At 37.9% G+C, this 15,096-nt stretch overlaps 1 protein-coding gene across 2 annotated transcripts; it reads right to left on the bottom strand.

Moving 5' to 3' along the window:
• Window positions 1–2,219: 2,219 nt before the first annotated feature.
• ywhaqa (tyrosine 3-monooxygenase/tryptophan 5-monooxygenase activation protein, theta polypeptide a) lies at window positions 2,220–14,457 on the bottom strand. 2 transcript variants are annotated; one of them, XM_049483304.1, is made up of 6 exons: window positions 14,305–14,457; window positions 10,125–10,582; window positions 5,504–5,627; window positions 3,863–4,026; window positions 3,457–3,552; window positions 2,220–3,288 (listed from the first exon to the last, which is right to left on the bottom strand). In XM_049483304.1, exons 2-6 carry the CDS (start codon window positions 10,416–10,418, stop codon window positions 3,229–3,231), a joined length of 738 nt encoding a protein of 245 aa, XP_049339261.1. In that variant the 5' UTR covers window positions 10,419–10,582; window positions 14,305–14,457; the 3' UTR covers window positions 2,220–3,228. The 2 variants fall into 2 exon arrangements, with proteins under 2 accessions (XP_049339261.1, XP_049339264.1); XM_049483307.1 differs by having other exon boundaries at window positions 10,125–10,586; window positions 14,321–14,432.
• Window positions 14,458–15,096: the final 639 nt, after the last annotated feature.

Raw genomic sequence — 15,096 nt, forward strand, 5'->3', positions numbered from 1 at the left:
CGACTGCTTAATAACGTTTTCTGATTATGGATAGAAATGTACGAAATAAATTATAAAAGTTTTAGAAAGGTATTGGATTAATTTGAATCTACTAAGGTACTAAATACATTACAAAAGTACTAGAAATGTACTGGATGAAATACAAAAGTACTACAAAGGTACTGAATCAATTACAAAAGTACTAGATAGGTACTATATTATTGACAAAAGTACTAGAAAAGTACTGAATGAATTACAAGAATACTAGAAATGAACTGAATGAATGACAAAAAAGTACTAGAAAGGTACTAAATGAATTACAAAAGTACTAGAAAGGTACTACATGCATTACAAAGGTACTAGAAAATTAATAAGGAATTTGATTGTACTAGGAAGGTACTAAATAAATTACAAAAGTACTAGAAAAGGTACTAAATTAATTTATTTAGCATTCTTTGGCAGTTCAGACAAGTATAGTGTAAAAGTTTAGATTATTTTAAGGTCCCAGAAATACTGTTATGCAGACAAAGATATAAAGGTCCATATTCAGGGCCTGCAAAAACATTTTGACAGTCCTGTTTAAGGTAGTCAAATTTGTCTAAAAACATACAGTTAGAAAATTGTTTTACATAGAAATAAAAAGTAAAACATGAATTTCAGGAGATTTTTGCACTGGGAGCAGTAAAAGCTGTGCAATCGATATGCATCCCAACAACAAATATATGCCACGTGTCCTGATGATGGCCTGAGTAGACAGTGGAGATACAGTGCATACTGGCCATGTTAATAAAGGCTTTTTGTATTTTGGTGTGCTTGGGACAGATTTGGTATGTTTCTTGTGGATGCTTTATGAACTTCACAGCTTTCACTGCTCTCAGTCCTTTCTTTGATATGTTCAAATATTTAAACAAAGTAGTGTTTATTTTTTTTATACACAGTACAATTTTAAGTAATAAAAAGAAATGAGCATAATGCAAATTTGGGGACCCCAAAATATATTTTTACCATATGGTTTGTTTGGAGGCCTTACTTTAAATATTAGGACTACTTCTTCATATTAAGCTATTAAACTATTAAGACTCCTCAAACCTTGTCCCAACAGTCAGTCATTATGGACTCTTCTAAGCAGCTGCCTAGAAAGGCTAAAAAGACCTTTAGGGAGATTTCACAGACTTAGACAAGCTTAAGATGAAAACAAGATAGACATTTCAAGAACTCTAAAAGTATCCTCAAGTGCATGAAACTGGCTCTCATCAGGAACACCCCAGTAAAGAAAGACCAAGAGTTACCTCTGTTGCATGCGATAAGTTCATCAGAGTTACATGTGTTCCTTCATAGTCTGGAAGACCACCATTCATTTACAATGTAGAAAGAAATAAAACATTGAAAAGGTGTGTCCAAACTTTTGACTAGTACTGTATAGATAGTGAACATCCCTATCCTCAATAAGTCAATCAATAAGCCTCATACAGGACAGAAAACTCTTTTCCGATCCACTCATTTCTCACTCAGGGTTTACAAAATTTCTTTAGGACACTGTAGAAAGAGGAAGTCGTCTGTTCTTATCTTAAAACAGTTATAGGAAACTGAGAAACCCTTCAAGGTCATCAATGCTGAACAGTGTGTTAAGACTGATTGTAGTAGTCATGCTGATGCAATTACTTTTCATTTAGTTAACATGTTTTCATAGGATGTAACGCCCATTTGTAGAAATTGGATTTTAAATAACAAGGTAGAAAAATGCATTTAGCTTGTTTGATTAACATAAAAACCTAATCATCTAGACACAAGAGGGTCCCGCTGTGACGCCATTGTAATTGTAATTGTCTGATTCACTCCCATATCAATCTTGCTTTTATTGGTGATGTCCTTGTTTTTTTTCCTTTTAGACCTAAATATTTCTCTTAAAGGAAAGAAAGGGTCAGAAAATTTGCCCATATTCAGTAATTCAAAAATAGTGCACTACTTTGGAGAGCTTCCATTTGTAGTGCTGTGAATGATGAAGGATTGTGAATTCTGCTTCACTGCTGCTCTTACATAGTGATTTTCACACGTAGGGGATAGTAAATTGGGGTTTGGAAAAGGTTCAATGTTCCTTTAATTCTGAAAAACCTTACTACCTTTAAATTTTAAACTTTTGACTGATCATTTTCTTTCTTTAAGGACAAGTGTTTTTTTTCTCTTCATTTTTATCTTTATGCTGCTGTAAATGATTAAAAACAGTACAAACACAACGTAGATGGTTTATAAAATGGTCATTTTAATTCAGGATACATAGCTGATACGTAGGGCATTTAAACATTTTCACAAGGCTCTTGGGGACTACAATCAATGATTAGCAAAAACACAACAGTGGTTCGAATATCTATCGACATCACTGGACAAATCAAACATCCTCAACATGTGCACAAACCTGCAATGAAAGTATTTAACCAAACAGTGGAGCAGTGTGTATGCAAGATCAGTTCCCATACCAGTGTACACTGAAAAATGGGCATGCATGGTCTTTTTTTTAATCATATGACTGTTTAAGTCTATTACAAGCCTTCATAGTGGCACCATTTGACTCAAGACATGCTTCAAAGTAACACAAAGTGAATTTCGTGAGGAAGGAGTGCTTTATTTTGTGACTTCCAAGAAGCCCTGGCTAAAAGAGCCTGCTGAGAAGGAAGAGAGGGTTAAAAAAAGAAAGAAATTACAGAACAGTGAGCAGATGAAAAACAGCAACCTTTCATCTTAACAGTACTTGAGTGAAGGAGTGTTCAAGCCATGATGGTCCACCAGGATTTAATCGTCAGCAAGACGTGTGCTGGCCAATGCTCTGCCCAAGGCAGTCTTTGCTCGTTACTGACATTTCTAATTTACCAAATTTGCAGTCGGCATACACTAGTTGTTCTCTGACCATTAACAGACTGTTAATGCAATGTGAGGCTAATGCTTTTCTACAGCAGACACTGCACATACAGGCCAAAATGACAAAACCACGAAACCAAAGGAGGAATGGAGGAGTTACCTTAATGTAATGTTTTTGATGACCACCACAAGCAAGGTGGGGGGTGGAAGAAGGGTGGGGGAAGAAAAATAAATCAGGATGACTGGAATTTTCCTTACACACAGCTCATTGGTAATGATCATGGATTTACAGGGCTAGAATAATCATACGTGAAACAATAAGGAATGGAGATGTGTAAAAAGTTTTTTTTTTCTTTTTTTACTTTTCTTTTAACTGTGGAGAGAACACACAGGGTCTTAGTTCTCTCCTCCGTCTCCTCCTTCACCCTCATCTGCTGCATTGTCAGACGTCCATAACTGAAATTGTCAAATAAAAAAAAATTTGACATAATCACACGTGCTGCACATGCATGTGAACACAGTGTTTCACCAGTTTAAATTATGTTAAAATAGTGCATCAATTGTAGCAGCTTTAAGCTTGTATTATTAACTTCAAAGGTACAGGTGTGTGTTTGTGAAACTTACTGTGAGGTTGTCTCTAAGCAGCTGCATGATGAGTGTGCTGTCTTTGTATGAGTCTTCATTCAGCGTATCAAGCTCTGCAATGGCTTCATCAAAAGCCTGAAAGCACACAGTCAGATCTTCAGTAAAGATAACGAAGTGCTTCTGGCCAGCTGTACAGCCAGTTAGCTTTCCAAAACCTAAGCTAGAAATTACACACCACAGCTCGGTTTCCCACACAAGGATTACTATGCCTAGCTTTGGACAGAACAGCGATGTTATTTATGATTCACTATTGAGAAATGCTTTTAGTCTGTGGTTAGGCCTAACGTGTTTCTGGGAATTCAGCTCTAAAAATTAAAGAAAATGTACAATGTATCTCAAGCTTAGAAAATCATGCATTGCACATAACTCTCTGTCTGTCACTTACCTGCTTAGCCAGGGCACAAGCCTGCTCAGGAGAATTAAGGATTTCATAGTAGAAGACGGAAAAGTTGAGGGCCAGACCCAGGCGAATGGGGTGCGTAGGTTGCATCTCTTTCTTACTAATGTCAAATGCATCCTGGTAAGCGCTCTGCGAATTACTTATCGTATCTAAGAGACACAAATGGAAAATAGTTAGAGACATTTTGGATAAAATGATTGAGTTACTACAATTATATTTTCTGTTTTTTTTATTATTTAAACACTTCTCTTTTATAATAATAATAATAATAATAGTAACATATGTCTGTCCTGCCAACAGTTACTAGCAAAGAATAATATGTTTTTATGGGTCGAGCCTGGAAAGATCTAATTAACAAGATGATCTTTGCTTCATAGGAAATCTTAGACAGAAAATTGGCTAATTGTCAGAATAGCTCTCTCCTCTCACTCAACATCTAATGAGAGCACTGAGCAAGAAACTGCAAGATTGAGCCTCTGACAGCTCTTGATCTGAGGCTAGTCAGAAGCCAGAGGGTTATAGAAAAAAGGGGGGAGGAGGCAGAGAGGCAGAGAACTTTGCCCAGCTGGGTAGAAGGCACAGCGACTGACTCACTGACAGCCAAAGGAGCCCCAAGGCACTGATACACTCCTCAACCACATTTGGAATCCAAATTTATTCATCTTGAATTAAGCCTACAAGCACAATTCCCCTTAGGCAAGTAACAATGTTATGCTCACATGGCCTCTCCACACAACCACTTGATTTGCTTTTAAACATAATGGACACATACTTTATAATATTTTTACTACAAATGAATATCTATATATTTTTTAAATCAACTTATATTTAAAGACATATTTTGTTGATTCATAAATGCATAGAATGTCTAAAGATGCACTTTAGACTCAATGTCACTTTATATCTTGAAATGTCTGCTAACAGAAAGGCTATAATACCATGGAGAGACATTTAATCCTTTTATTTTATAGAAACAAGAACAGCCATTCTCCAAAATTTGCAATTACCCCAATTGATGATTTGTTAAAACATAAGTAGAGACCACAACCACAAAAATACACATTTATTAATTTATTCATTTATCTATCTTTATACATTTCTCTGTCACACACTCAGAGAGTGACATCTCAAAGTGTATTTTTAAAGGTTAGGTTACTGTATGTGATTTCAATTTTGTAAATTAATCTTTTTGTTTTTCACAAGTTACTACTCTATTTTTTCTTTTAAGAAAATTTCAGGGAAATTTTGGGGAATGGAAAATTATTTTTAAAGCCAATCAGCTAAAAGGGATGTTCAAAATCATGCACAGGCAGGGAGAGACCGTATTTAAAAGCCAGAAATGCTATTCTGAGACAGGAAGGTGCCCAGTCATGTCTGAATCTAAGATGTTGATATATGGATATTCACTGGAAGGGTTCAACTGGCCTTTTAGCAGAATACTTCTATCCTTCACTCTCATCACAGGAGAACAGGAGGACTCAGGACCAACACTGAGAAGCATGTTAAACTTTTATGGCCTCATTCAGTTAATCTTATTTGTTAACGACATAACACACACTCATCACTATAATCCTTATAAACACAATTGTGTTGCCCTAGAAAGGAAAAAACTGCACATATTCTTACCCTTCTTATCATCTCCTGAGGCAACCTCTGCAAGATATCTGTAGTAGTCACCCTTCATCTTTAAATAGAAGACTTTGCTCTCAGCACTGGAGGAGTTCTCAATCAAATATTTGCTCAGAAGCCCCTGAGGAGAAAGAAATATTTCAGATTCATTCTGGCAAATTTCATATCACATTTTCATATTCATAAAATTTAAATACTTTCCAGGAACTATAAAAGGGAAGGACAGACACGTCTGACTGAGAATAATAATGTATGTATTTTACACCTATTACAAACGCAAGCAAGTACAATAATTATTAAAACCTGAGCAACCACATTGTTTAGAGTGTGTCTGCTATTAAAATGCACTAGGCATTGGTATGGCTGTGTGCAAGACTTCCACACTTAAAAGAAAACATGCAAATCAAACGTGTGTGCGCACACACTCTGGTGGAGCACAGTCTGCAGACATCCTGTGTGAAAACCCAACCCTTTCCTCTAGCTTCTGAGGTCAGTAATGGTAGCCTAACATGCCCCCTCACCTAGGAGTGATGAATCCTAGAGGGAGTTACACAAGGATAAGAGTATTAAGCCTAAAACTGATTGGCGTGCTCAGCGTTCAGCTCATCCTGCCATTCACAGGGGCCACCTGCACTGGAGCGGTACTGGACTGCACTGCTCTGGACTCTCACTCATGAAAATCACTTTCTGTCTCTCTGGCTGAAAACAATTACAATTACAAGTATTAAACCCCTCACATTTCTGAAGGTGAGACTATGGTTTGGGCATCACAGTTCCGATAGAACTGGTAAAACAGCAGTAACATAGCAAAAAAGAAACACCACCACAAAAGAACAAAAGCTATGTTTTATATTTATTTGTCAACTGACAGTAGAGCATGTTCTTCACTTAGTAGGATATATTTTTGTGTAGGGCTGAAAACAAAGGAAATTAGTCAGCATTGGTAACAAAACTAAAAAGCATTAAGCACAAAATAAAAAAAATAATGAAAAAATAAATCAATTAAACTGATGGACCGTTCGGTTTTGGGGACACTATTTTTTTCAGTACAGTCAAGTGATCAAAGATACCAATTAACAGTGAGGCTGGATGTCAGACTAACATTTCCAGACAACCTTAGAAAGATCATTATATGGATCACATGGTCTGATCATAAATGACGATATGGCTCTAAAATAATATTGCGATATTTCAGGGTATTTTTGCGATATTGATAAACTTGGCGATATAGAAAAACAGAAAAATAATTCGTTAATTTCAGGAATATAGTATAATAGTTTAACAGTACAATATTAATGTGGCAAAATAAATAATAAAGCATACAATAATATAATGCAGCAAAACATATTGCAGAATAATTACGATATGGATTTTTAATATCATGATATTTCTGTGTCACGATATATTGTATACGATATAATATTGCCCACCCCTAATCAGTAGCAGCAGTTTTTTTAAGCTTGCTTAAAATCCCATACTAAATTACAGTGAATATGTATCATTCATCTGAATAAACAAAATAATTACACCCTCTTAACAATGAAACGTGCAGTTATTGTTTGTTACACACTAACAACATACATCATATGCTCAGAAAAGTACAGTGTACAAAAGTACAAAGGAATGTGTGCATGTATATAAATACTAAAAATTTACATATCCGGCTTGCTGTGTGTTAGTTGCTGCAAAAAATACTGAACGATAACATTCTATTTTCTTATGCATATCAAGAAATTACTATGATAAGACTCATACCATCCAGCCCAACTATTTATACTACTTAATACATAGTTTACTTCCTTCTTTACTTTTGACAATTTTCAGTTTTCTTTTGGTAAATCTGTTTTGTGGTTTGATCTCTCTGGTTTGTCAATTAGTCATCAAAACAATGGATAGATTACTTTACTTGACTACTAACGTAGTAGTGAGTGACTATTTCGCCATGTAAAGACAAAAACCACATGCCTTCAGTTTAGACTGAACCAAGTAGACCTTAATAATAAGCAACAATAAGATTGCCACAGCTTTCATTTAAAGGAACCAGAACTGTCTACTCTGTTAGAACACTTATGTTTTATAGTAGCAAAGTCCACACACAAATGCGTGTAGTAAAAAAAAAAGAAAGAAAGAAATGACATAGAAACATTCAGCCACCGTTTTACTAAAACTAAACCTGGAATTGTTTCAATTTACTTTGTTTTGACCCAGAAGGTCAAAACCTGTAATCTAGACACAGTTTCTATAACAAGGTGATAATTTGCACTGTGATCATTTTGCTTAAATAATAAACAAAAGACAACTGCAATATTGGTCATGTTGGTACTGGCAACCTGAGTAACAATATGAGACAAAAATATTGTTATTTACTTTACTTTACCTTGCCAAGCCCTAGACGCACCAAAATAGTCAAATTTTCACATATATACGCATCAATGCTACCATATATGTGCATTAATAAGAAGTCAACTGTCAAAAGATAATCTTCAGATAAATAATCCCTGGCAGATAATTCTGTGTCTCTGTAAAAGAGCTGAACTGCACTTATTACAGCTTCCTGATTAATATCCTGTAGTTCAAAGAAAAATCATTCTTAGCCTAGCAAAGGAACACCTGCAACAAAAACCTTGCTTATGCTTACATCTGTGTTTGGTTACAAGGCCCACAATTGTCAAGTTCTTAAATGTAGTAAATCGGCTAAGATATGCTTCATGGCCTTAGTTATGTTCTTTAGTGTTGCCCTGGAGCTACAAGGCTTGCCTTGATGTAGTCATCAAGAAATTGATGATTTCCATTCTTAGGAGTAATAAGGAGGCCAAGCACACTGATTTTATAGCATAAATTAAGACTGTGAATTTGACTTTTGCCGATCAAGATGGCAATGTGGAACGCAAACCTTTAAGGAACATTGTAACAAAATCAGTCAATCTTTGTCCAGCGTGGACAGGTGTGCAGTTAACATGCTGTTCAACAAGGGGTCCTGTTTTCACCCATGTTATCTTGTGAGATTAGCAAGCATACAACCTAATGTTTGTACAAACCACACCTACAATCCTCAAGCTGTACTCTACCTCAAGGCTCTATTTATACTCAGAGCACATTTACACACTTCCTCAGCTTAGCACTACTGGGTGGGTTAAGAACAGAGCCACCACCTGCCTGACAAGAAGACTCTAGAGATATTACAGAACAAGAAACATTAGCTTCCCTAAAGCTTCACCACTGTAAATGTGCATGTGGGAAGCTTGAGTGTGGGAGGAAGTGAGCAAACACTAGAGGGCTGAAGCACGTAATCAGAGACAGAGCTACTGCTGGGTCCTCACACCTTTCAGCTCTAGCAGAAGCTAGAGAAAGCCTTTTAATGCTTTGCATTCAAGCTACACACCTAGGGAAAAATAAAAAGGAGACAAGACCACTACAATAAACCCATTACACACAGCATACAAATAAAACCTAACACCTTTAAAACCAAGTTGGATTATCTAGCACTTTCAAGTACAGATCAAACCACTAAATCTCAAATGTGTCATTATTTACCACAAAACTACATATTAGAACATCTTCGATGAACTGATTCATACAGAAGACTAACAACTTTAGTGAATCTTTGGGTTGAAGACTCTTAATAAAACACACAAGTTACCACACAAATTACACACTCATGATGCAAATCCAATAGAGGTGACAGAATCTAAGTCATTGGGTGCAGGAGGAGCAGGATGCAGTATTTCTGCCTGCAGTTCTATAGTGATTGCGAGGTCATTCGCCTCTGCACCACAGGAATCAATCGCTGCGCTGCTCCAGAAAAGCACCGGCTCTGCTGCAGATCTCCTGTAATGAAGCAGATCAGGCACAATCTCTGCATACTGGGCACTTTGTACCAGTCCACAGGGACATGAATTTAGCTTAGTCATGGGCTGCACTGTAACATAAATGATGATGATATTGATTCAGCAATAAAAGTCATTTTTGGTTTGGTCATTTTAATCTGGGAGGCTAGGCCTTATATACTGTACTGTTAAGCCTTATGGCTTTGGCTGAGACTTTTATTCAGAATTAAATATATATATATATATACTTAAGTATGAATGTCTATTATTGGTTGCATGTGGGTCACTATGCTTACCTGTATTTACCGTTATCTCAATATGAGTTTTCATTAAAAAATATATCGAAAGAACAGCAAACTCTAATGCATTACCTGTGTGTAGTAACAGAAGGAGCTCATTACGCTGCAGACAGTGCTCGTGTGACATAACTAAGCTGGAGGCAGAGTGAGGCAGAGCAAGGCAGATGTACCACAGTGAACCTCACACCAAACTACTTCTACTTAAAAATTATTGGAGCCAATCAAAGTGCCACAAAAAGCTTTCAGGAGCTTAAACTAACGTAGCATGACATTAATTCTAATAATTTCTAATGCTTTAAACTGATATTGCGACCTTGCATTTTGGTCTGGTCCATGATGGGCACCTCTACAGCTGTTGCACAGTTTTTTTCCCTTTCAGCTGACCTTGCTTTTACCTTGCATCTGCAGTATCGTAAAAAAGGACTACCTGTATAAAAAGGTTTTGAACAGTGAATCCTCACAGCTGTCATTCATCAGCAAGCCTTGACTTACCAGCACGTCGTTGCAAATTTCGCGCAGCTCTTCCTCCACTTTCTCCCTGTACTCCTTCACCATCTGAAGTTTCTTGTCGCTGCCCTCCGTCTTCTGCTCAATACTCGAGATGACCCTCCACGCAGACCTCCGTGCCCCCACCACGTTCTTGTAGGCAACGGACAGCAGGTTCCTCTCCTCGTTCGTGAGCTCGCTGCCCTGCTCTGTCACCAGCTTCATGGACGCCGCCATGTCGTCGTAGCGCTCGGCCTGCTCGGCCAGCTTGGCCTTCTGAATGAGCTCCGTTTTATCCATGGTTTTAGATGGCGGAGAGAAAGCTAGCTGAAGACTGTGTTTACTAACTCCGGCAGAGCGGCGAGTCCAGGTGGAGGTTAAGGAAGGAGAATCAGTGAAAGGAAGGAGAGGAGTGGCTCAGACACGAAGAAACAAAGGAACGGGTAAAGTAATCCAGGGTTTAGCTACCTGCATCAACAAGAAACAGAAGATGTGAACAAATAAATCAGAAAAGAAGGTTCAATACAGAAAACTAAGACTTTAGGTAATTCTGTCACAATTACATAATTGACTTCTAATGTAATATAAAGAACATGATCCCAATATTGCTTACTGTATTCACTATAGGAAAATGTGTGGTCAATACTGATATATTCAAAACCATTATTCATTTATTTCACCTTCTCAAACAAAACAAACCAGTGCAGTGTACTGAGTCAGTGAAACACTGTGATTTTTTGGTTGATTTATTTAGCATATTTTGACATTTCATATTCAAGGATTCAAGGAGACTTTGTCATTTCACATCACATGTGGGACATGAGGTGGAACAAAACTGTATTCCCATCGTGCAGTTTCACCCAAAAAGCAATGGTTAAAATAGATAAATATAAAGACAAAATAAAACTGAATAAAAATAAAATAATACAAAATAAATATCAAGATAAATACACAAAATATAAAAGGAGTACTGCAGCATCTGAAAGTTCACAGTAATTAAAAGATCATTGTTCATTAAAAGTAATGTGTAAATGCATTGTTATGCTAGTTTATGTTATCGGCATGAGTGACATAGGTTAAAATAGTCTACAAAAATGGCAATAATATCACTTACCACCACTATTCAGACAATGGTTATCGTGATAAGAATACCTAGCTAGCTACAGGGGGGTGAGGCAAAACCTCAAAACCAGTTCCTGTTTTTTTTTTTTTTTTTTACATAATTGTCTCATTCAGTGTTTTAGTGCTGAAGGTACACCTCTAAAGGGCAGGTCTGGCTTGTTGGGAGTGTGAACCATGAAAGTGAATTGAAAGCAAGTTAGGTTAGCTACGTTCAGTCAAACGTTTAGGCGACCTACGAGTACCTTCATGAATCTGCCACACGACAGACGCGCTGAATAATGCTGCCTTCAAGTCCTACTCGGAAATTCCTACTTACGAGGTTGGAGGTCGTTATTACGACTTTTCATGGGTCCTTTTGTTTATACTTTTGGTCTTTTATCATAAAAACAGAAGGTTTATTTTATCTACTCCGTGAGAATGAAGCGAATAAGATACGCATTAGTTATGTGATGTTTCAATCCCATTATAACTGTGAATTATACTACACTTTTACGTTTTTAACGAACTGCTAGTGATTTTATTAGTTAGCCTAAAACAATCTGCAAACGTTTAAGTGTTACGACATGCCTGCATGTATTTAAGTAAAATTAATTAATTTATAGACCCTTTTTTTACTGACACGCCCCCAACTGGGAGTCTCGGGGCTTATCTAAAAAAAAAAACATTTTCACACTGGTAAATACGAGTTCATGGGGGCGTTCATAATCCGTGTATCATTCGTTCATTTGATATTTAATTGAGAATCAAAATCGGAAAATTAAAAAACCAATTCGTTTTTTCGTTTTTGAATATAATACCAAAAAACGAATAACGGCTTGTATTTTGTATTTTTATTTGGTTATCCAAACAAAAATTGGAAATTTAAAAAACGGACCAGGAGCCGAATTTGATTTTGATTTTGAACTTGACCCATTTGTGTGCCCCGGAAGTTACTGATTTGTTTATTCTTGGTGGGTTTCTGTTGCGCGGGAGTTCACTGCAGTGTTATCTACACAGTCTGTATTGCTGTAGGCTTTGGATGGAGTTGAGGATGGAGAGTTTTATCTTGTTCAGAGGAACTAAACGCGTTGCAGTGAAAGAAGACGATATGACAACAGAAAATACATGTCTTTTTCGCTTAAGGTCGTGTTGAACACAGAACCTTCTAACACTCATTGCAGAACATCGCTGGATCCCCATTTGCTGCAACGTGCACGAAATCTCTTCATGCGTCTTACCACCTTCAAAAAGATCTTTAATTAGGCCAGAATGTGGTTCCAGTCCGGCCATGCTGCCTACAGCAATACAGACTGTGTAGATAACACTGCAGTGAACTCCCGCGCAACAGAAACCCACCAAGAATAAACAAATCAGTAACTTCCGGGGCACACAAATGGGTCAAGTTCAAAATCAAAATCAAATTCGGCTCCTGGTCCGTTTTTTAAATTTCCAATTTTTGTTTGGATAACCAAATAAAAATACAAAATACAAGCCGTTATTCGTTTTTTGGTATTATATTCAAAAACGAAAAAACGAATTGGTTTTTTAATTTTCCGATTTTGATTCTCAATTGAATATCAAATGAACGAATGATACACGGATTGTTCATGTGCTCTCATCTCGTAAACTCGATATTTCAAACACGACTGAAGGCAGCAGAACACCTTTAGCCTGTTGGCTAACCTACAGATAAGACAGGTGCTTCGCCTGAACACACTAAAACGACTAGCTTAGCTAAACTAAGCTAGCTAACGTTAATATAAGGCTGGATACTACGGGGAATCGTGAGCTGTGAGTGTGTGAGACTGTAATAGTGAGCTGGAGGTTGGGCAGTAGCAAGTTAACTAATAACTAAGGAAGCCAGCGTTTACTACCTACAACAAACACCCCCCGCTGCTGCTGTAGTTACTACTGGCTAACGTTACTACTAGGCAGCTACTAGACTGGCTTATATAGCTGCTAGGAACGACAAGCGACGGTTTCTCCGATATTAAAAACACACTACTGTCTAAATACAAACAACCACACATAAACCACACGGCTGAATATTAAATAAGACTCAGTTCGGCTCTGTCTGCGCTGAGCACGAGCTACACGGACCGCCCTACAACAACCGCATCCATCCGCAGTCTAAAAAAAACACCACCCTGCCAGTGTCCTGACGAGTTCTTCTACCTTGTCAAACCGTGCTAACGCTAACCTACTGTAGACTAAAAGATAAAAAAAATCCCAAAAAATGTGGGAAACCAGTGCATCAAGGTTAAATAAAGATAATAGAGGGTTTAAAAGTGAGTTTATGCTTTGGTTTATTTATTAACTGTCATTTACACTTAAGGAAATAGCCAACAACACTTTAGAGTTAACCCTTTCAGACCCTGCGTCCATTACAGTGGATATCATCATGTATTTTCTTATATTTTCAAATGTTTTGTTGCACGTAACACTAATTAAGGCCTGTTGTTAATCAGAATAGACTATAAATGAGCCAATGAAAAAGTTTATAAGCCAAAGAAACAATACCTTAGCCCTGGAAAAAAACAGCACTAGAGCCAAAGAGGCAAAAATAAAATAGACAGTAGACATACATAACAGTTACTTATTTTAGTTAATTGGATTTAATGTTAATATAGATTTCGTATTATAGTCTTCTTTTGTGTGCATTGCAGACAGAAAACAGCATTATTATTATTATTATTATTATTAATATTTTTTCATCACAAGGTTGCACCCGAGAAAAACAGAAAAAGAATTATCTTCAAAAACAAGTGAAAACGTTAAAGAAATGTGGGACGGCGCGTGCGCAGTGCGGGTAAGAAGCACATATCGACGGGTAGCAGTATTAGACAGACCCCCGTTCTCCAATCTGTTAGCTGGCTGGGTTAGGTTAGCTAGGTTAACCCTGCCGCTGCTGCTGCTGCTGCTACAGGCTAACGGCGGTGCAGCGCGGTTTCTGACAGCTCCGCTTCCTCTTATCCGACATAACCCGCCACGCTGCGGCCCGTACAAGCAGAGATATCGCGCCCAGCCGTTCCAGCGCCCGTCTGTTACCCAGCTAATAAAACACAGCGAGTAAATTCAGAATAACCTACCGACCAACGGACCTTCTACCGGGGCTCCACTACCGCGCTGCCCGCTTCGGCTGTCTTCGGAGGGAGAAAAGACTCCGATTAACGTCCAACCGAACCTGAAAAGAGAGGGCGTGGTCAGCAGCCCTCTAATCCAATCGGAACCTTTTCTGACGTCCACTTTCGCCGTTTAGGCCGAGGAATAGACCAATGAGGGTTAAACGCGGGGAGTAGGGGTGGGTCTTGACTGAGGCCACGGGTTTTGCACCAATCACATGCAGAGAAAACACGTCACCGTCACGATGGATACAAGCTCCGCCCCCGGTGCTGTACACTCAGCGGGCGTGGCTGGACTCCAGAGATGGCAGGCTAGCCCACGATACGACTCAACACGCTGGCTGTGTCGCGTCCAGCCCGGCTGTAAGTAGAAATGGTAATGTTGGGTGAGCCAGGGCTCTGTCAGTATGAGGTAATGAGTAATTATATAGGTAATGAGAAAATAAATAGACTGGCTAGTACAGGACATTCAGTGTATTTACCATGGGATTAAACATAAACCTGGATAAATTTACATTCAGTATGTTTTCTAATCAAGCAGTCTCTTTGAATCAAACCCTATATTTTCAAAGAGTTCAGATCCCTTGTTATTAGTGTAATTAGTGAATGTGGCTACCATGTGAGCATAATTTGTTTAAATCTGTGCAATATCATCACTTATAATATACTACACTGCCTGGCCAAAAAAAAAGCAAACGATGTGGGGTTGCTGCAGTTGGTCAGGTCTAGGTTCAGCAACAGTATGTGCTCAAAGA

The sequence above is a fragment of the Astyanax mexicanus genome, chromosome 1, assembly GCF_023375975.1.
Source record: "Astyanax mexicanus isolate ESR-SI-001 chromosome 1, AstMex3_surface, whole genome shotgun sequence".
Classification (NCBI taxonomy): domain Eukaryota; kingdom Metazoa; phylum Chordata; class Actinopteri; order Characiformes; family Acestrorhamphidae; genus Astyanax; species Astyanax mexicanus.

Coding starts and splice junctions, on each gene's coding strand:
- ywhaqa (XM_049483304.1), bottom strand. CDS start 10,418: ATGGATAAAACGGAGCTCATTCAGAAGGCCAAGCTGGCCGAGCAGGCC. Junction 5,628..10,124: donor AAATTTGCAACGACGTGCTG/GTAAGTCAAGGC, acceptor CTTTCTCCTCAG/GGGCTTCTGAGCAAATATTT. Junction 4,027..5,503: donor CTCAGGAGATGATAAGAAGG/GTAAGAATATGT, acceptor TGTGTCTCTTAG/ATACGATAAGTAATTCGCAG.